General features: G+C 41.6%; 1 protein-coding gene across 5 annotated transcripts in view; it reads left to right on the forward strand.

The window, feature by feature from the left end:
- LOC118401055 (cullin-9-like) overlaps positions 1 to 16,756 on the forward strand; it is a 33,150-nt gene extending 16,394 nt beyond the window's left edge. For 2 of the 5 annotated variants that reach the window (XM_035798248.2, XM_052477415.1), the window contains exons 19-41: positions 62 to 237; positions 321 to 454; positions 572 to 757; positions 1,064 to 1,093; positions 1,375 to 1,511; positions 1,714 to 1,896; positions 2,098 to 2,255; positions 2,370 to 2,571; positions 2,749 to 2,920; positions 4,992 to 5,137; positions 5,257 to 5,386; positions 5,631 to 5,833; positions 6,014 to 6,267; positions 7,089 to 7,464; positions 9,889 to 10,029; positions 10,249 to 10,413; positions 10,654 to 10,817; positions 10,987 to 11,080; positions 13,260 to 13,445; positions 14,706 to 14,823; positions 14,931 to 15,064; positions 15,206 to 15,297; positions 15,407 to 16,756. In XM_035798248.2, coding sequence (XP_035654141.1) covers positions 62 to 237; positions 321 to 454; positions 572 to 757; positions 1,064 to 1,093; positions 1,375 to 1,511; positions 1,714 to 1,896; positions 2,098 to 2,255; positions 2,370 to 2,571; positions 2,749 to 2,920; positions 4,992 to 5,137; positions 5,257 to 5,386; positions 5,631 to 5,833; positions 6,014 to 6,267; positions 7,089 to 7,464; positions 9,889 to 10,029; positions 10,249 to 10,413; positions 10,654 to 10,817; positions 10,987 to 11,080; positions 13,260 to 13,445; positions 14,706 to 14,823; positions 14,931 to 15,064; positions 15,206 to 15,297; positions 15,407 to 15,614 — 3,789 coding nt within the window. In that variant the 3' untranslated portion in view covers positions 15,615 to 16,756. Of the gene's footprint in view, positions 1 to 61; positions 238 to 320; positions 455 to 571; positions 758 to 1,063; positions 1,094 to 1,374; positions 1,512 to 1,713; positions 1,897 to 2,097; positions 2,256 to 2,369; positions 2,572 to 2,748; positions 2,921 to 4,991; positions 5,138 to 5,256; positions 5,387 to 5,630; positions 5,834 to 6,013; positions 6,268 to 7,088; positions 7,465 to 9,888; positions 10,030 to 10,248; positions 10,414 to 10,653; positions 10,818 to 10,986; positions 11,081 to 13,259; positions 13,446 to 14,705; positions 14,824 to 14,930; positions 15,065 to 15,162; positions 15,298 to 15,406 lie in introns of all 5 variants that reach the window. The other 3 variants (XM_035798271.2, XM_035798257.2, XM_035798265.2) reach the window with 3 other exon arrangements.
- The last annotated feature ends 4,274 nt before the right edge of the window (positions 16,757 to 21,030 follow it).

A 21,030-nucleotide genomic window follows, 5' to 3' on the forward strand; every position in this document is an offset into this window, starting at 1 on the left:
AATCCCAACTCTGGTCAGCAGGGAGTCTCCTTTTAAATTTTGAACCTGCTCTTCCCACCAGGGTGGCATTGACACAAGGGTCCACGGCTTTGAGGTGCTGGGACCAAAGCCCACCTTCTGGCCTGTGTTCAAGGAGCAGCTCTGCTGTCGCACCTACCTCTTCTACACCACTAAGGCCCACACCTGGTGCCAGGAGATCCTGGAGGACAAGGCCCAGCTGCTGCAGCTCTTCAACAAGTAAGCCTGTCTCTACTATACATGGTACTGCAAATTACACGGACCCCCTGACTGTGCTAACCTGGCCTGGTGTGTGTCTGCAGACTAAACAGCGCTCTGCGACACGAGCAGATGTTTGCTGATCGTTTCCTGCCTGATGCCGAGGCAGCGGAGGCTCTGGGACGTACCTGCTGGGAGGCCCTCATCACCCCCATCGTACAGAGCATCACCATCTCTGGTAACTTTTGGAGTCTGTCTTACTCTATCCCTCTCGCGCACACACTTCCTGCACTTCAGCTAGCTTCTATCAGTCATACATTACAAATAACTTGCTTCTCTTCTCCACTCCCAACAGAGACCCAAGTACTCAGTCCCCTCTCCTGGCTGCTCAGTGAGTACCTTGACAATGCAGAGTCAGCCAGGCGCTGCAAGAGCCGGGCCGCCATCTTCAACTCCCGCGTCCGTCGCCTCACCCACCTACTGGTTCATGTGGATACCAGCAGAGTGGACACAGAGGAGCTCAAGCCGCCCATCAAGTGCAGTGAGTAATCCTGTAACGCTATACCTTACCACGCATTTACTTCTGATAAACACTCAAGGCTGCTATGGGTCTTTTCTGTCGAGCTTCTCAACCTTCAGAATAGTGAACTGACAATTATTGCCCCTGGAAATGGGTGCTGGGAATTGCCAATCAAAATGAGCTGAGAATACATCTTAGTAGACCAGATTTTGCATGGTAGTATAAAATTTGGAAATGCGAGCGCATTGATACTTACTTTACTTATAATATTTGGTAGACACCACTCATCAAGTCTTCCGTATTTCAAGGTATTTCTTTTGTTTTCAGAAGGTATCAACCGAAGCAAAGATTTAAAGAGTAAGTAACAGTTTAGAGGCTAATGTACTGCATTTCGTTTTAAGTTATTCTTCCAGCTCAATGGCACCCCCCATTTTATTCATATTTAAAAAAAAATATATATATATAACTAATGACTGCAACATTCCGCTTTCCTCCCACACGCAACCCTCCAGTTTCAGTTGAAAATGATCAGGACGATGTGTTTGATTTTTGTTGTTTTTGGCCGCAGATTGTTTTTACCCTGATTTTTATCTCAAACCTTTTGTTTAGAAGGTAACTGAATTGTAATTTACTTTCAGATGGAAAAGAGGGAAAGAACAAAGATGCAGCCGCTGTCTCCTCTTCCTCCTCCTCCAACTCTGTCAAGCCGAAGATGAAGAACACCAGCAGTATTGCAGGGATAGCACTGTGTTGGCAGGGCGTTGTACAGAGACAGGTAAGCCACTCCTTTATCTCTAAAACCCCCGAGGCCCATTATAAACCTACTCTGATCTAATGTCCTTGAAGTAAGTTTGTGTAGTAACTCTTTAAAAAAAGTCTAGATGGCATCACTAAATGAGTCTTTGGCAGGATTTCAAAAGTTGGAACTCCTAGATAAATAATAACTTTGGAGTGATGACTTAACACATGTTTAACAGGTTAAGAAGTTTTTGGACTCTACGTGCAGCCTGTCAGACTTTGTGGAGCGCTACAGGAACATGTACCTCCGTCTGAAGAATGCCATGGAGGAGCTGTTTGGCCAACAGACAGCATTTGTGCTTGCTCTCCGCCACGGCTTCTCTGCTGCTCTCCTACAGCTCTCCATCCTCACTGCCATGCACGTGAGTTATACTAGACGACCTATACTCAATACTACTTGGGTCATATTAGGGCATGCAACAGAAAACACAGTTCTTCCCCGTTGCAGTCATTTTTCTTCTGTTTGGTGCCTAATGAACGTGACCCGGCAGTGCACCGTTAACACATCTATTCTCCAGATCACTGCTCTTTGTGTAGGTTGAATTCTCCATCTCTGTTTGCAGGTGAGCGAGCGGTTTGCCCAGTACATCGACTTGATGATCCAGGAAAGTGGAGTGGACTCGGGCAACGTGGAGACTCTTAACCAGTTGCAGCAATTCCTAGAACCCATGCTCTTCCTCTCCGGCCTGGAGCTGGCCAACACCTTTGAGCACTTTTACAGGTAAGGCCATATTTCTATCCCTGTAGTTGGTAAGGTCCACCTAACACCATTTATCATTCTGAAAAGGACCATATTGTACCTGAGTCTCAATCCATCTTGTTTCCTCCTCCACAGGTACTACCTGGGTGACAGGCTGCTAGGCCAGGGCAAGGTGTGGCTGGAGAGTGCTGTCATAATGCAGGTAGGCACCTGCTTTCCCAACCGCTTCCCCCAGCAGATGCTGAAGAACCTGAGTGAGTCTGAGGAGCTGCAGCAGGAGTTCCACCTCTACCGCCTCCAGCAGCTGGACAAGACCCTTCAGGATGTCGATGAGGAGGTGAGCAGTGGACGAGAACTACTATTGTATCAGGCCCTGCAATGTTTTTCCTTTAAAAAATAAAATCTATATATATATAGCTGATGCTCGTTTCCAAAGTAGCATACACGTTACGATGTGATATGGGCTCCTGGGAATCCAACCCATAAACTATTTTTGTCCTTTGCTGTGCTACAGATGATGGATGATCAGCCATCGGAGCCTGAGGAGGAGAGTGAGGTGAAGGTGCTGATCCTGTCTCCTCGCTGCTGGGCTGTCTCCTCCCCCTGCTACATGGATAACCACAGCAGATACTTCCCCAAGCAGCTCTGCACCTACCTGGCAGAGTTTACGGACTTCTACTCTAACAGTCAGTCCCCTTTGGTTATCTCTTTTCAAAAAGTTTGTATGCTATAATTTGTTTGCCTCCTATTGATGTATTTTATTATTTCTCATATGTGACTGACCGTCTCGATTCGGTGTTACGTAGCAACATTTTAAATAGTGTTTTTTACATTGGATAAAAGACTCAGCTAGAAAATGTTATCATACACTACAGTTGAGTAACAATGGTAAAGTAATTCTGCTTTAAAAGTTTTAACCCCAGTTTTGAGAACATGGCCCTTGGATGTTTTGGTACACCTACTGGAAAGCTCTTTGTCTACACCCATTCAGCATCATTCCCACCCTCTTAAGCCTTAGCTCTACACTTCTCTTTAAGGTTTGACATGTGAGACCAAGTGCTATACAGATGAAGTAGTTTAGTAAACAACCAAATATTTCAAGTCTACGTGTTAAAAGTAGTATCCTACAATAAGGAAAGAATCCATGTAAAATACACTTGTCTTGTCTGAGCGATGGTAAGCATTCATTCAAACCATACTTTCGTGCGTTTTGCCAGCAGCTCTTTGCAATGCTTCAAGCAATGAGCCGTTTATGACTTCAAGCCTATAAATTCCCAAGATTAGGCTGGTTTAACCGATGTGAAATGTCTAGCTAGTTGTGGGTGTGCTCTAATAGCGTTTAATTCGGTGACATCACTCGCTCTGAGACTTGGAGTAGTTGTTCCCCTTGCTCTGCAAGGGTCGTGGCTTTTGTGGAGCGATTGGTAACGATGCTTTGAGGGTGGCTGTTGTCGATGTGTTCCTGGTTCGAGCCCAGGTAGGGGCGAGGAGAGGGTCGGAAGCAATAACGTCACACTGGCAATACTAAAGTGCCTATAAGAACATCCAATAGTCAAAGGTATATGAAATACAAATGGTATAGAGAGAAATAGTCCTATAACTACAACCTAAAACTTCTCACCTGGGAATATTGAAGATTCGTGTTAAAAGAAACCACCAGCTTTCATATGTTCTCATGTTCTGAGCAAGGAACTGAAACATTAGCTTTCTTACATAGCACATATTGCACTTTTACTTTCTTTTCCAACACTTTGTTTTTGCATTATTTAAACCAAATTGAACATGTTTCATTATTTATTTGAGGCTAAATAGATTTTTATTGAATTATATTAAGTTAAAACAAGTGTTCATTCAGTATTGTTGTAATATTCATTATTACAAATACATTTTAAAAATCGGCCGATTTCATCGGCATTGACTGTTTTGGTCCGATAATAATCGGCATCGGCTTGTTTGGTCCTCCAGTAATCGGTATCGGCGTTGAAAAACCATAATCGGTCGACCTCTAGTCATAGCTGTCGTATGAATCTGCAGGTAGCTAAAGCTAACCAACTAGCTATGTTCAATGTTAGCTAGTTAACATTAGGCTATAACTAGCAATGCAATTAGATTTCTGATTCCAATAACATTACTACACAGATCATACATGATTTGTGTAATAATATTATTGCCAGTTTGCCAGCAAACGGTACGCTTTAACTTTAAAATGACTTTCTCACAAAATTAGACACTTGTATCTGAAAATGTTGCTAGTCTTACCCGTCCGTATACATGGTTGAACGCATCATGGCAGACGGGCACCATTTGAACTCTATTTTGTTTGTAGCCACATTGTTTGGCCAGAGTTGTCAAGTCACTCGCGTTCACAATTACCGTGGCGTGTGCAGAAAGTAGCCCGTCACTTTTTCCATCTTATCTGTCGAAAGTGCCTGCTAAATTCAGGGTATCAATGCTGTTGAGAAAGTAGCAAAAATGTTGTAGTTCTCGATGGCTAGCGTTATCTTTCAAATAAATTGCACAGTAGAAAGAACACGTACTGAGCAGCTCACGTTATAGACAGAAGCATGCCACATGGCAGACCCATCCAAACTCATCTCCCGGCATGTCCAGCCCATCCATTATCTCAGAGACATATGCCTAGTTTGCTGAAACGAGTCACGTATGCCAAAATCTCATCAGAACCAGTCCGTTACAATGGCATCTTTCAGAACGAAAGTGCTCGAGGCTAAACGTTGAGTGATGTGTGTTTGTCTGCAGGCCAGTGCATGTACAATCTGACCCACAGTAAACCCCGGCGTTTACAGTGGACCTGGCTGGGCCATGCAGAGCTGCGCTACGGCACCTGCACTCTCTACGTCTCCACCCTGCAGATGTACATCCTCCTGCAGTTCAACCACCAAGCGGTAACTAGATGACCGGGGGGGTACAGTGCAATATACTATGGGGAGTTGAAGTCATACATTTTCTCCTTTGACAATGGGCTGTTGTCTCTGATATTACCGCCTGTTGTATTTTATTTCAGGATGTATCTGTGGAGGCTCTTCAGCAGGCCACAGGCCTCTCCCTGACAATGCTGGCCCATGCTCTGTCTCCCCTCACAGCAGGGAAGGGCATTCTCACCCAAGACAGCCCTGACAACAATCTTGTGAAGGGTGAGCTCCTGCTTTGTCTTCCCCTGGCTCTTTCTCTCTGAGCCTTTCACAAATATTCTATGGAGCTACTGTTGATCCCTGTAATCCATCAGATTTTGTGACATTGCATTTACATTTTTACTGACAGACCTCATCTCCTGCATTGTTCCCCAGTTAGATTTTATTTTAGTGACCATTTTGAAATTACTGTTGGCATTTGTCGGTGGAGTTGCACTGAATGTATAGTTTTGTTCTCTGCTCATAGGAGTCCTGAGATTGAACAAAAAAGCTCTGTCTCAGAGTTTGGAAAACCACAGCTATTGCTACCTGCTGCCCAAGCAGACCTACCTCAATGTGGATGAGGATGCTGCCCGCTCGCTGGAGAGGAAGCGGAACTTCATCTACTGCCTCATCATCCAGATCATGAAGGCTGAGAAAGAGATGCACATAGACAACCTGGTGTTCAGAGTAAGGCCATGTTTCCTCCCCATGTCCTTTTTCATGTGTGAGCAATGGAGATCCTCAACTGAACCTATGTAGGGGTAGTAGATGTCCATCCCTCTGTGGTTCAGGACCAGCTTTATTTGATGGGCCAGATACTAGCAGCTGGTGTCTTATGTACTACTTTTCTCACTTGTCCTCCCCCAGGTGTTGGACACGTGTCAGAAGCGGGAGGTGACTCGTTCCCCGGGCTCAGTTCGTTTCAGCTGCAGCACTACAGACGTGCTGTCCTGCGTCATGCATGTCATCAGCAAGGGCTACATCAGGCGCAACGAGGACAGCCCCCACATCGTGGAGTTCCTGCCTGAGGACCCCTCCACTCCCCAGAAGGGCCAAGCGCATTTCTCCTTCAGCAAGGCTGAGCTGAAGAATAACCCCAGCAGCAGCAACGCTGACATCAGGTGTGCGGACTGGCCTTGACCTAGTGGGGGGAAAGAATTTTAATGTGGATGGCTGGTGTGGCCTCTGGGGAGATTCTGTATCTCGGGGCTAGTTTGGTTTTTGACTTGTAGGGAAGGAGAGTAGACTAGATTAACAGGCCTTTTCCATTTATGTCCCACTGCCTTAGGCATCGGATAAATGCTTTAATAAATAACCAATTGGGTTGAGGTCTTCAGTCCTGTTACAGCACGTATTTGTGACATATATGTTCTCCTTCTGTCCTACTTAAGCTTTTAAATGCACTTTGACCTTAACTGTGGCTGCATGGCAATGCCCACCAATGTCAGTAATTTCATATTCAGGATGACCACTGATGCTGTTCATCTAAGCCATTACTTTCCAAGAAACCCATGGCTCTACTCAAACGATAAATGCAACATAAAAAATAATCTAGGCTCTTATACAATATGTTCAGGAACAGGCAAAATATGCCAGTGAATGTTTTATTATAAATAAAGAAAATTGATCAACTTTGAACCATGTTTGTTGCTTTCTTTGTGTTATAATGAAATAGTCTAGAACTGTTCTGTGCGGTGAGATTTAACAAAGATTCCAAAATCAGTCACGCTGTCATTAAAATCACACTTACTACTAACCTGATGACTAAGTTTTGCTTGTCTATAAGGATGTTATGGTTACTCACTAAGTAACACATGCTTGTTCTCTTAAAAGAGAGCATTTCCAATGTAATCATACTAAACTCTGACACCCTCACTTTTAATAAGTTAAGATTTCCATAGTTGTAAAGTACCCTTGTGACCCACTGTGTCTCCTCCTGCAGCCTGGAAGGCATCATTGCAGCCCCTCCGAGTGCAGAAGATGGAGTCCTGGAGGCTGTCCTATTGTCCATGGGCCGGACCATGAACCAGGAGGAAGTCCGGCAGCTGATGCAGCGCACCGTCCAGCAGGTCTCTGGCACTCTGAGTTTGGACCTGGACTGGGCTGAGCACCTGTTGGTCCACTGCAAGTGGAACGTGGATGTGCTGATCCAGCGTTACACAGACGACCCAGACTCTCTGGTTTTGGCTGCCGGGCTAAAGGGCCTGAACCCCCAGCTGCCCCCTAGCCCCGTGGCCAGCTGCCCCGTGTGCCTCATCTCCCAAACAGGAGAGGCAGAGCCTGCCCCCACCCTCTGCTGCATGCACTACTGCTGCCGGGTCAGTCACCTTACACATTTTTGTACCCCTTTTCAGACTGTTACATTTTTTAAAATCTTGCACGGATACTTTAATTCTAAAGTCTAAGCTGTTGGGGAGCGAGGGTTCTACACTGACATGGAATCGTTTTAAGATGGTCATACTATAGATCATTTAGCTATTTGATTCTGAATTTCAGTACCCCTTCAGGAATAAAATATTTATTTGATAAAATATTGAATTTGTTAGTTACTACTATAGCCTAGAGAAACGCATTGAATAACACATTCAGAAATGGTAAAAAAAAAACTATCATAAGGAACCAGATTTAAGTGTTTGTCTTATCTAGAAGATATAAGAAATCTCAGGAAATATATATATTTTTTTACATATTTAACTCTTTTATTTTTGGAGGGGTTAGGCATAAAACTACCTTCAAACTTCTGTTATTTAAATATTTTGTTTTTTTATAAACCGTACCGGTTACCTTCAGACGAGTCCTGTGACCCTTTCTGTAGTGGGTCACATTAGTTTGTAGCCAGCTGTTTGGACACTACAAACAGAAATTTGCATGTCAACGGTACCGACTTCAGACGAGTCCTCTGACACTTGTGGGGGTTGGTGACCACTATTGTGTACGTGAAAGTCTTCCCCCTTTCCATAGTGGTCATAAGAGTTTGTATGTCAAACTGTTGGGACGCTACAGACGTTACGTGAGAATTAACTTAAGGATGAATGACGCTGTACGTACTGAGTAGTAACATATTCTCCTAATTCATGTGTACAGTTTGAATACTTTCCGAAGGCACCGTAAATAATCATCAAATGAGTCCTTTGACAGACCCTTTGACTTTTCACATTTTGTTACGTTATAGACTTATTCTATAATTGATTCAATTGTTTTTTTTGCCTCATCAATCTATATAATAATAATAATAATAATAATAATAATAATAATATAATAATATAATATAATAATAATATAATATAATCTACACACAATACCCCATAATGACAAAGCAAAAATAGGTTTTAAATAATTGTTTTTGTAAATTTATAAAAAATATAAAAATATAAACTATCACATTTACTTAAGTATTCAGACCTTTTACTCAGTACTTTGTTGAAACCCCTCAGGCAGCGATTACAGCCTTGCGTGTTCTTGGGTAGGACGCTACAAGCTTGGCACACCTATATTTGGGGAGTTTCTCCCATTCCTCTCAAGCTCTCAGGTTGGATGGGGAACATTGCTGCACAGCTCTTTTCAGGTCTCTCCAGAGATGTTTGATCGCTTTCAAGTCCGGGCTCTGGCAGGGCCACTCAAGGATATTCAGAGACTTGTCCTGAAGCCACTCCTGTGTTGTCTTGGCTGTGTGCGTAGGGTCATTGTCCTGTTGGAAGGTGAACCTTCGCCCCAGTCTGAGGTCCTGAGCACTCTGGAGCAGGTTTCATCAAGGATCTTTGCTCCGTTCATCTTTCCCTCAATCCTGACTAGTCTCCCAATGCCTGCTGCTGAAAAAACATCCCCACAGCATAATGCTGCCACCACCATCGTAGGGATGGTGCCAGGTTTCCTCCAGATGTGATGCTTGGCATTCAGGACAAGTAGTTCAATCTTGGTTTCATCAGACCAGAGAATATTACTTCTCATGGTCTGAGTCATTAGGTGCATTTTGACAAACTCCAAGTGGGCTGTCATGTGCCTTTTACTGAGGAGTGGCTTCCATCTGGCCACTCTACCATAAAGGCCTAATTGGTGGAGTGCTGCAGAGATGGTTGTCCTTCTGGAAGGTTCTCTCATTGCCACAGAGGAACTCTGGAGCTCTGTCAGAGTGACCATCAGGTTCTTGGTCACCTCCCTGACCAAAGCCCCTCTCCCCCGATTTCTCAGTTTAGTCGGGTAGACAGCTCTAGAAAGAGACTTGCTGGATCCAAACTTCCATTTAAGAATGATGGGGACCTTCAATGCTGCAGAAATGTTTAACCCTTTGCCAGAACTGTGCCTCGACACAATCCTGTCTCAGCCCTACGGACAATTCCTTCGACCATATGGCTTGAATTTTGCTTTGACATGCAATGTCAACTGTGGGACCTTCTATTGACAGGTGTGTGTGCCTTTCCAAATCATGACCAATCAATTGAATTTACCACAGGTGTAGTCAAGTAGAAATATCCCAAGGATGATCAATGGAAACAGGATGCACCTGTGCTCAATTTTGATTATCATAGCAAAGGGTATGAATACTTATGTAAAGGTATTTTTGTTCTTAATAAATTAGCAAAATTACTAAATCTGTTTTTGCTTTGTCATTATGGGATGTGTGTAGATTGCTTAGGACATTTTTGTTTTATTTAATACATTTTAGACGGCTGTAATTTAGCAAAATGTGTAAAAAGTCTAGGTCTGAATACTTTCCGAAGGCCCTGTATGTTTCCTTCCTACAGTCTTGCTGGCAGGAGTACCTCACGGCCAGGATTGAGCAGAACCTGGTGATGAACTGCAACTGTCCAATCACAGACTGCCGTGCGCAACCTACTTCTCAGTTCTTCTTCAACATCCTGACCGACAAAGACACCATTGCCAAGGTCTGTCCCCCACACAACTCAATGAGAGAAAGACACTTATTTTAACCCAAAATGTTATGTCACATTAGTCTAGTTGTCATATGAAGTGCTGGCTCAATTTAGCATGGACATTTCTGTCCAGTTTTACAATGTTTGTTTGCATCTCGTGAGTTTAAAACAGCAGTACCTATCCTTTCGCTGAGTCCCTCCCTCCGCTCCTGTCCTCTGTTTCTCCTCCAGTATGAGAACGCGCTCCTCCGGGGCTACGTGGAGTGCTGCTCCAACTTGACCTGGTGCACCAACCCCCTGGGCTGTGACCAGATCTTGTGCAAGGAGAACATCGGCAGCATGGGAACCTGCTCAAAGTGCTGCTGGTCCTCCTGCTTTAGCTGCAACTTCCCAGAGGTTAATACTGAGCTGTCATACAGTACACAGCTTCATGTCTTCATTCTCATTTGTGTGTTAGGGCTTTATTTAGTAAACATTTTTGGGTTGATTTGTAATATTTTTACTTTAATGGTATTGATTCAGAAATCCATATTTGTATGGTTAGTGATCAAACTTGGTGTAGGGTAAATCTATCGATACATTTTTCCAGACACTCAAGCAAGCACAGAGTACAGCTTAACCTCCCATCTTCCCCAGGCTCATTACCCAGCCAGCTGCAGTCACATGTCCCAGTGGATGGATGATGGTGGCTACTACGAGGGTATGACCATGGAAGCCCAAAGTAAGCACCTTGCCAAACTCATCTCCAAACGCTGCCCCAGCTGCCAGGCCCAGATAGAGAAGAACGAAGGCTGCCTTCAGTAAGTGTAAAGCTACTGGACCCGTTTTAATCCTCAGCCCTGTTCTGTAGATTTTGTGTGGGTTTTTTTCTTTTTTCCATCAAACCATTTCAAGGTTTACCAGAAAGAAGTATGTTGTAGGGATTTATAGACTTCACTGTTACTACCACTCCATTTGTTTTTCTTCCAGTATGACCTGTGCCAAATGTAACCATGGATTTTGCTGGAGGTGTCTCAAGCCATGGAAACCAACCCACAAAGATTACTACAACTGCTCAGCTATGGTGAGTCCATATGACTTGATTCAATTAAGTTTGCGCTTCATAAGATTTAGTCCAAATGCAAAGGGTTTCCATGAATTGCAGAGTATTTTCCCCTTTGGTATGTGATATGATCATCCATGTCCAATCCTACATACTTTAACTTCTCTAGGATCCTGGAAACATCCAGTGAAAATGCAGAGCGCCAAATTCTAATAAATTACTATAAAAATTAAACTCGTGAAATCACACATGTAATACACCAAATTAAAGCTACACTTGTTGTGAATCCAGCCAACATGTCAGGTTTTTAAAAGGCTTTACGGCGAAAGCATACAATGCTATTATCTGAGTATAGCACCTCAGCAAACAAACACAGACGATCATATTTCAACCCACCAAACGCAAAAATAAAGATATATTTTAAACCTTACCTTTGAAGATCTTCCTCTGTTGGCACTCCAATATGTCCCATAAACATCACAAATGGTCCTTTTGTTTGATTAATTCCTTTGATATATATCCAAAATGTCAATTTATTTGCACGTTTGATTCAGAATAACACCGGTTCCAACATGCGCGACATGTCTACAAATATCTCAAACGTTACCTGTAATCTTTGTCTAAACATTTCAAACAACTTTCGTGATACAACTTTAGGTATTTTTTAACGTAAATAATCGATAAAATTTTAGATGGAAAAAACAGCGTTCAATACCGGAGGAAAACAAAGTAGAGCGTGCTTTTCAGGTCACGCGCCTCTAACAAAGAGTACACTTCCCTCTACACTCTTTCTTAACCTCTTGGAACTACCCCTCCCGGATCCAGGAGAATTGTCATCAACTGACACTAATTAGCATAATGTGACGTACAAAAAATATTACTCGAAAATATTCATGAAATCACAAGTGAAATATATTGAAACGCAGCTTAGCCTTTTGTTAATCACCCTTTCATCTCAGATTTTGAAAATATGCTTTACAGCCAAAGCAAGACAAGCATTTGTGTAAGTTTATCGATAGCCTAGCATAGCATTATGACTAGCTAGCAGCAGGCAACCTGGTCACAATTCAGAAAAGCAATCAAATTAAATCGTTTACCTTTGAGCTTAAAATATTTTCACTCACGAGACTTCCAGTTAGATAGCAAATGTTCCTTTTTGAAATAGCTCTGTTTGTTCTTCACATTTGGCTGAGAAATCGACCAGAAATTGCGGTCACTACAACGCCGATAAATATTCCAAATTAGATCCATAATATCGACAGAAACATGGCAAATGGCAAATGTTGTTTATAATCAATCCTCAAGGTGTTTTTCAAATATCTATTCGATAATATATCAACCGAGACTGGTGGCTTCTTAGTAGGATAGAGAGAAACAATGGCCGCATTTGTCCTTTACGCACAAAACACTCTGAGAGACTTCAGCTGACCACTGACGCAATGTTGACGTTCAGGCTCATTTTTCAAAATAAAAGCCTGAAACTGTGTATTGTGACACTATACACATTATGGAAGCCATAGAAAAAGGAATCTGGTTGATATCTCATTCACTGCGCAATAGGGACGCATAGGAATGCTGAGCTTGCTAAACAAGAGTCCCTTCCCGATTGGATTTTTCTCAGGCTTTCGCCTGCAATATCAGTTCTGTTATACTCAGACAATATTTTTACAGTTTTGGAACTTTAGTGTCTTCCTATCCTAAGGGGTCAATTATATGCATATTCTAGCATCTTGTCCTGACAAAATAGCTGTTTACTTTGGGGATGTTATTTTTCCAAAAATGAAAATGGTGCCTCCTAGATTCAAGAGGTGCTGCTTCATTTCTCAAAGAAAAAAACTCAACCAATTTCTAAAGACTGTTGACATTCAGTGGAAGCGATAGCAATTGTAAGCCTGCCCCTTAGAATTCTGGATCCCAATGAAAACTCATTGAAAGTAGTGACATGACAACAACAAAACAAAAACATATCTGAATGGTTTGTCCTTGGTTTCGCCTGCCAAGTAAGTTTTGTTATACTCAGACATCATTCAAACAGTTTTAGAAACTTCAGTGTTTTCTATCCTATCCAGTTTACTTTGGACACGCTTTTCATCCGGATGTGAAAATACTGCCCCCTATCCCGATTAAGTTAATACAAAACTAAGTAATAAACAAAAGCTCTGATTTCCAATGCAGTGATATTTTTTTGGTCTGTCTGCAGGTGAGTAAAGCAGCAAGGCAGGAAAAGAAGTTCCAAGACTACAACGAGAGATGCACTTTCCACAACCAGGCCAAGGACTTCGCCATCAATCTGGAGAGCAAAGTCTCCTCCATCAATGAAGCCCTCCAAATGAAGTCATTGACATTTGTTATTGATGCCTGCAAAGTACTTGCTCAAGCTCGCAAGGTAAGAGGAAGTAAACTAATAGGAAAATAACCAACTAATCTGTTGCGACATTGAAGCAATACAGTGTCTCTTGTGTTAAAGAGCATTTTGGAAAAATATACCAGCATGTGATTTCACATACAAGCCGGGGTGAAAGGTGGTCCGGTACTGTGTCCTGGGAAAATAAATAGAGGGGTTATTACACCATTATTTAAACTTACTGCAGGTCAGCCGCATGACAAATGAGCAAGTTGACTGGAAACCGAGTGGTATACGCTCCAAAATGCGTTGTGGTTTGTGGAGAACAGTTACATTTTGGGAAGGTGGAGATGAGTGGCTGAGACCGAGGCGCGCATGGACAACAGTGGATGCATCAAGTGTAGGCCCAATGACAAATCGTAGAATGTTATTAAGGGGCGGCAGGGTAGCCTAGTGGTTGGACTAGTAACCGAAAGGTTTCAAGTTCGAATCCCAGAGCTGACAAGGTACAAATCTCTCGTTCTGCCCCTGAACAGGCAGTTAACCCACTGTTCCTAGGCCGTCATTGAAAATAATTTGTTCTTAACTGACTCACCTAGTTAAATAAAGGTTTTTAAAAAATGGAACAAAAAATGATAGGTGTTTTGTAACTAATGTCTCTTTCCATTCATCAAATTGCGGGTGCACTGTTGGTTTGGATGCTGAAATTATTTTGTGAGTGGATGAATGTGTGCGTAGTTTACAGGAAGGCCTTTGTTAAATGATTGATTGTTTAACAATCGAATGAAACACAATGACTGGTTGTGTTTCTGCCACATTAAAAGGCATAGACGGCGTGTCCATAAGGCTAGGGGGATGATGAGCTTTCCTTAAAGTAAATTGAATTGCATATTCCAGTCTAAAGAAATCAATAAAATAATTATAATTGGGCTACTACACCAGAAAGCATGATTTGGCCATAGAATAATTAGCGTCTAAAAACATATATAAAAGCTGTCGATTTTGTTTTATATTGCATAGCCTACAGTCGAAAGGACCTGCAATGTGCTGCAAATGCCAAAAATATGATTGAGTTTTTATTGATTGGTTTGTCAGTGTCTGCAGGGTTCTCTATCCCGTAATTTCTGTAGTGTGTATGTAAATAAAATAAAAAATAAAAGTGTGCACTCACTTGGGTGTCCCGTACCGGTAAGAAATTAAATCTGCTTTCACCCCTGCATACAAGGTTCACAATGAACCTTGTTAGTATTCAAAAAAAGATCCATATGACTAATATGGACCTCTTGCCTGACTGCCATGTAGGTGCTGGCCTACTCGTGTGTGTACAGCTACTACAACCAGGACACCGAGAAGATGGATGTGATGGAGCAGCAAATGGAAGCCCTGGAGCTTCACACCAATGCTCTACAGATCCTGCTGGGTAGGACCTTCATGAATTCTAGGAAAATCATAGTAAGATTTTGTCAAAGCAGATTGCTATTGATGATGTTGCAAACCTCATGGATAAGTTATCATGTCCCCCCCCAGAGGAGACCCTGTTGCAGTGTACTGATCTAGCGTCCTGCGTCCGTCTCCTGAAGCCTGAGCACCTCAACACTGGTTTGGAACTCATCCGCCGCATTCAGGAGCGTCTGGTGGCCATTCTACAACACTCGACCCAGGTAGGGACTTGCGCGCACACACACTCTGAAGAGCAGAACATAAAGTGTGGTGCTAATACTTAAAATACTTACTGGATGCATTGTGGTCCAATCAACAGCAAATCATTAGGGTTTCCTCCTGTCTGGTCTCTCCAAACACAGGACTTTCGAGTGGGCTACAACTCCAAAACGGGACAGGAACAGGAATCTGCTCAAGCTTCAAATCTCTCTAAGACCACAGATGCCAACAAAGCGTGAGTACAGAACATTTTGAGAAGTGGATCTCCACATTAACATCTGGATCTAGTAGCATGTTTTTCCTGATTTTCTGTGCTCAAGATGAGACTGGTGTTCTCTCTGCAGGGCTGGAGCCTCTGAGTCTGGTGACTCTGACAACAACAACAACAATGAGGAGGAAGGTGGAGATGAGGCAGAGGAGGATGATGAGTATGACGATGAGGAAGTCCTCGAATGGCATGAAGATGATGAAGATGACATAGACGAGGACGACTTCTTCTCTGATGACGACGAGTCTGAAAACCTTGAGAGGGATTTCAGTCCTTTTGACTAAATATCTGAAAATATTAAAAGGAAGGAAATGTCAATCTGTGCAGGCACTGCAAACACCATATAACTATATTAGAAAGAGTACTTATTAAACAGACAAATATCCATTAGAGCGCTTTGGTAACAGGAAAGCCATGGTCTTGTTTAAAGTGAGGCTGGCTGTGAGCCTTCACATTTCCATTCAGCCTGTTTTGTGCTGATCTTTCACCATTTTTGTCCCATGCCACAACTGCAATTGTTAGGGGCTAGGGGCGTACACTTTCTCCTCTTATTGTTTATCAAATAGGTTTGAAATCCTAGAACCTTACATTATTTTTCACATGACTGTTTTGAAGCCGATGAGGGTTCCATGATCATCATGCATAATGAAGGATCCCTGTAAGAAGATATATTTGGGAGGTGTGGCCGTATACTTCGGAACAAAGCCCATACTTTTGTTTAATACAGATGCTGCATTTTGATTTATCCAATAAAGGGATTTATAATCCAGTGCTAGGATGGCTGTCTTAGTTTTAAGTTAATGGTTTTTATATCTGTTCTATACTGACACGTTGAGTTGGCATATGTTGTTCAAATGGTTTGCCTTGGTTTATTTTTTAATACATGGATATATGCCTTCAAATATTATAAAGAACACAATCAATTGATTTCCATAGTGAAAGTTAATAATACTGTTCAATTATATTTTGTTTGTTTAGTAGCCTACTAAAGACATCAGTTAATACAATGTTTGAAGAGTGAAACATTTTCATGCATCTGGGTTAAAGGGTTGCAGGGGGTGGGGTGTAAGATATTTGGTGTGTATGGCAACAAGCCACAGCCCATCAGACTGACAAATCAGAAACATGTCGCCACCTCTTAACCTCTGCATATAACGGATTGAAAGGATCATAGCTCATGCATTATTTGCAAAGCGAAAACCTACATGCTTTTTTTCCTTGCTGGAAAATAGCATTGATTTTTGTACATGTCAATGTTCATCTGTTTAACGGGTTGAGAGGTATCTGATATCTCAACATACTTTGCTCATTGAAGTTGAGATATCCTTATTCATACTGAGCATCTTCCAAAATGTTATCTTTCTGATCTCATTGTTGAAGTTGTGCATCTTCAGCTGACTAAATAAATGCTTTTTCTGCTACCGTACTAGTGATTTTATAACTGTAGTACCTGATTTAAATTAGAAGCATCCAGCGAGGCAACCCACTTTATTTTTTTCTTTTATGAAAGTCAATGAATTAAGTAGACCAGTGCGTAACCACGGGCAAAACCGATTTGATTAGTTTAGATAGTTGACATGTAAGCTATATTTCGTCTGCAATATTTATTTGAAAACATACATTTGCACAATGACCACTTCTCTCAAATACATCGTTGCAGTTGTTGGTCAGCTAGCTAACGAATTTTAGCCATATTAATATGAAATCCGTCATAACACACGACATGGTATCAAATGGATGACCTGCCCTAAGACTACCTCTCCTTCAAGACACTTACAGCACACCATGTCACAGGAAGGCAAAAAAATGTCAAGGACATCAACCACCTGTGCTACGGGCCTATTCATCCCGCTATCATCCAGAAGGCGAGGTAAGTACAGCTGCATCAAAGCTGAGTCAGAGGGATTGCAAAACAGCTATCAAGGCCATCTGACTGTTAAATAGCCATCACTAGTCGGCTTCCTCAACCCTAGTCGGATTACTCAACCCTGCACACTAGAGGCTGCTTGGAATCACTGGCCACTTTAATAATGGCAAGCTAGTCACTTTAATGTTTACAAACCGCTTTACTCTTTTCATATGTAAAAACTATATATTCTACTGTGTTTCAGTCAATGCCACTCTGACATTGCTTGATCTAATATTTATATATTAATTCCTTTATTTTACTTTTAGATTTTTGTGAATCGATACTACTGCACTGTTGGAGCTAGGATCACAAGCATTTCGATAGACCTGCAATAACATCTGCTAAATATGTGTTATTTTATGAAACAAGCTGAATGGAGCTATTTACCATTCCCCACGTGGCAGTTTCTTGTCATTCTTGCTAGCAATCTGGCCAACCAGAATCACAACAGGCTAACTAACTTCTTCTCCATGGAAGCGCACACATCGTTTTCGTGACGTTGACAGACCATATAAATGCATTTACCAATGTCTACATTCGTTTTTCCCGCATTTATTCTATTAAAGACACCTTAAAACATACTTTTAAATGATATTACATGAGATAAATATACAAATTAAATATAACACTTTTTCCTTAAAGTACACTTTAATGAATGTTATTTTCCCCACTACAACAAAATACTTAAATGCATGTCATTTTGTCCTTGAAACATGTAATTGAAAAATGTAGAATTCCATTCATTCCTATGGAGGACTGCTTTGAATGGGCAATACCAATATGGCCGAATGGTGGCTCGAAAGCCTTTTACATTTTTTTATATATTTTTTATTAATAACAAAACAATATATAAAGCACATGAGGGAACACAAGCAAACATATATTACAGACAATAGACAATTGAGCTAGGGGGTACAATATCACATTACAATTACACAAGGACCTTAACCAGATTACCCCGGATACTAGACTTCTATGAGCGATAACTCAGTTCTAGAAGGTTGTCATTGATGCAAATTAATCTATTGATAGCTACTTTGTTGGGGGAAAATGTACTTTATGCCTGTGATATGTGGCTGTCCCATCTAGCTATCTTAAAATTAATGCACTAACTGTTAGTCACTAAATGACTGAAATGTAAATGTAATGACCAGAGTCATGCATTCACACAGTCTTGATTTATAGGATATTTTCCACTATAGAATTGTCAAGTGGTAATACCCCAAGTTATCACTTAAACGTTTATGGAAAAACTGCACTTAAATATTCTACAGCTGTAATGTCATCAATCAAATCAAACTTGATTTAAATGGCACATTTCTTACAACGACTGCATTTCAAGGTGTTCAGTCGTTGGATTGGGTGTTGTCTGTAAAGTGGGGCACAGATAACGAAGAGGGGGGCATCAAATGGTTACAGAGATGGATGTGCATGAGTCAGGGCTTTGGATCACAGAGTCTGGGATCCAGGGTGGCCTACCGGATGGTCTGATGGGCACCACAGCAGTGGTGGAGATCAAGTGTCCCTATGGTGCAAAAGGGACCACACCATTGAAGAGGTAGTGAAGTCGAAGGATTTATATATTTATATATCATGGAGGGAGGGTCTTACAACCTCCATGAGGTCCAAAGGCCGCTCCACATCACTGGAAGGGACACCTGCCTCTTTGTTGTGTGGACCACCAAAGCCTCCATCACTATCCCCATCAGGGTAAAGACCTCTGGCAGACTCATATTGCCCCTCCTGTTAGTACCTGTTTTCAGGGAAGCTAATGGGCCAAAAATATTCCACATAGTTCACATACTAGAAAATATCACATTTACATAAGTATTCAGACCCTGTACTAAGTACTTTGTTGAAGCACCTTTGGCAGTGATTACAACCTCAATTCTTCTTGGGTATGATGCTACAAGCTTGGCACACCTGCATTTAGGGAGTTTCTCCCATTCTTCCCATGCAGCATCGCTGCACAGCTATTAAAAATGATTTAACAAACACTTTTTTGGTTACTACATGATTCCATATGTGTTATTTCTTAGTTTTGATGTCTTCACTAGTATTCTACAATTTAGGAAATAGTACAAATAAAGAAAAACCCTTGAATGAGTAAGTGTGTCCAAACTTTTGACTGGTACTGTATATAATGTGTGTTTATATATGTGTGTGTGTTATGGGATGTATAAACATTATGGACAGTATGTGGATAGAATATGTAGTATATCTGAAGAATACACAGGATAGAATAGCATATGTACAGTAGTAGTTGAATAGAATGACCTTGACTAGAATACAGTATATACAGTTGAAGTTGGAAGTTTACAAACACTTAGGTTGGAGTCATTAAAACTTGTTTTTCAACCACTCCACAAATTTCTTGTTAACAAACGATCTCATTGTAGAGTTAGTTAGGACATCTACTTTGTGCATGACACAAGTAATTGTTCCAACAATTGTTTACAGACAGATTATTTCACATATAATTTACTGCATCACAATTCCAGTGGGTCAGAAGTTTACATGCACTAAGTTGACTGTGCTTTTAAACAGCTTGGAAAATCCTGAAAATGAATTCCTGAAAATGATGTCATGGCTTTAAAAGCTTCTGAAAGGCTAATTGACATTATTGAGTAAATTGGAGGTGTACCTGTGGATGTATTTCAAGGCCTACCTCCAAACTAAGTGCCTCTTTGCTTGACATCATGGGAAAATCCAAAGAAATCAGCCAAGACCTCAGAAAATAAATTGTAGACCTCCACAAGTCTGATTCATCCTTGGGAGCAATTTCCAAATGCCTGAAGGTACCATGTTCAGCTGTACAAACAATAGTACGCAACTATAAACATGGGATCACGCAGCCGTCATACAGCTCAGGAAGAAGACGCATTCTGTCTTCTAGAGAATAACGTACTTTGGTGCGAAAAGTGCAAGTCAATCCCAGAGCAACAGCAAAGGACCTTGTGAAGATGCTGGAGGAAATAGGTACAAAAGTATCTATATCCACAGTAAAACAAGTCCTATATCGACATAACCTGAAAGGCCGTCAGCAAGGAAGAAGCCACTGCTCCAAAACCACCATAAAAAGCCAGACAATGGTCTTCAAATGCACATTTTTGTACGTTTTGGCCATAATGACCATCGTTATGTTTGGAGGAAAAAGGGGGAGGCGTGCAAGCCGAAGAACACCATTCCAATCATGAAGCATGGGGGTGGCAGCATCATGTTATGGGGGTGCTTTGCTGCAGGAGGGACTGGTGAGGAAGGAAAATTATGTGGATATATTGAAGCAACATCTCAAGGCATCAGTCAGGAAGTTAAGCTTGGTCGCATATGGGTCTTCCAAATGGACATTGACCCCAAGCATACTTCCAAAGTTGTGGCAAAATGGCTTAAGGACAACAAAGTATTGGAGTGGCCATCACGAATCCCTGACCTCAATCCAATAGAAAATTTGTAGGCAAAACTGAGAAAGTGTGTGCGATCAAGGAGGCCTACAAACCTGACTCAGTTACACCAGCTCTGTAAGAGGGAATGGGCCAAAATTCATCCAACTTATTGTGGGAAGCTTGTGGAAGGCTACCCAAAACATTTGAACCAAGTTAAACAATTGAAAGGCAATGCTACCAAATACTAATTATGTAAACCTCTTATTATTATTATTATCTATTATTCTGACATTTCACATTCTTAAAATAAAATGGTGATCCTAACTGACCTAAAACAGTGCATTTTTACTAGGATTAAATGTCAGGAATTGTGAAAAACGGAGTTTAAATGTATTTGGCTAAAGGTGT

The sequence above is a fragment of the Oncorhynchus keta genome, chromosome 2 (assembly GCF_023373465.1).
Source record: "Oncorhynchus keta strain PuntledgeMale-10-30-2019 chromosome 2, Oket_V2, whole genome shotgun sequence".
NCBI lineage: Eukaryota > Metazoa > Chordata > Actinopteri > Salmoniformes > Salmonidae > Oncorhynchus > Oncorhynchus keta.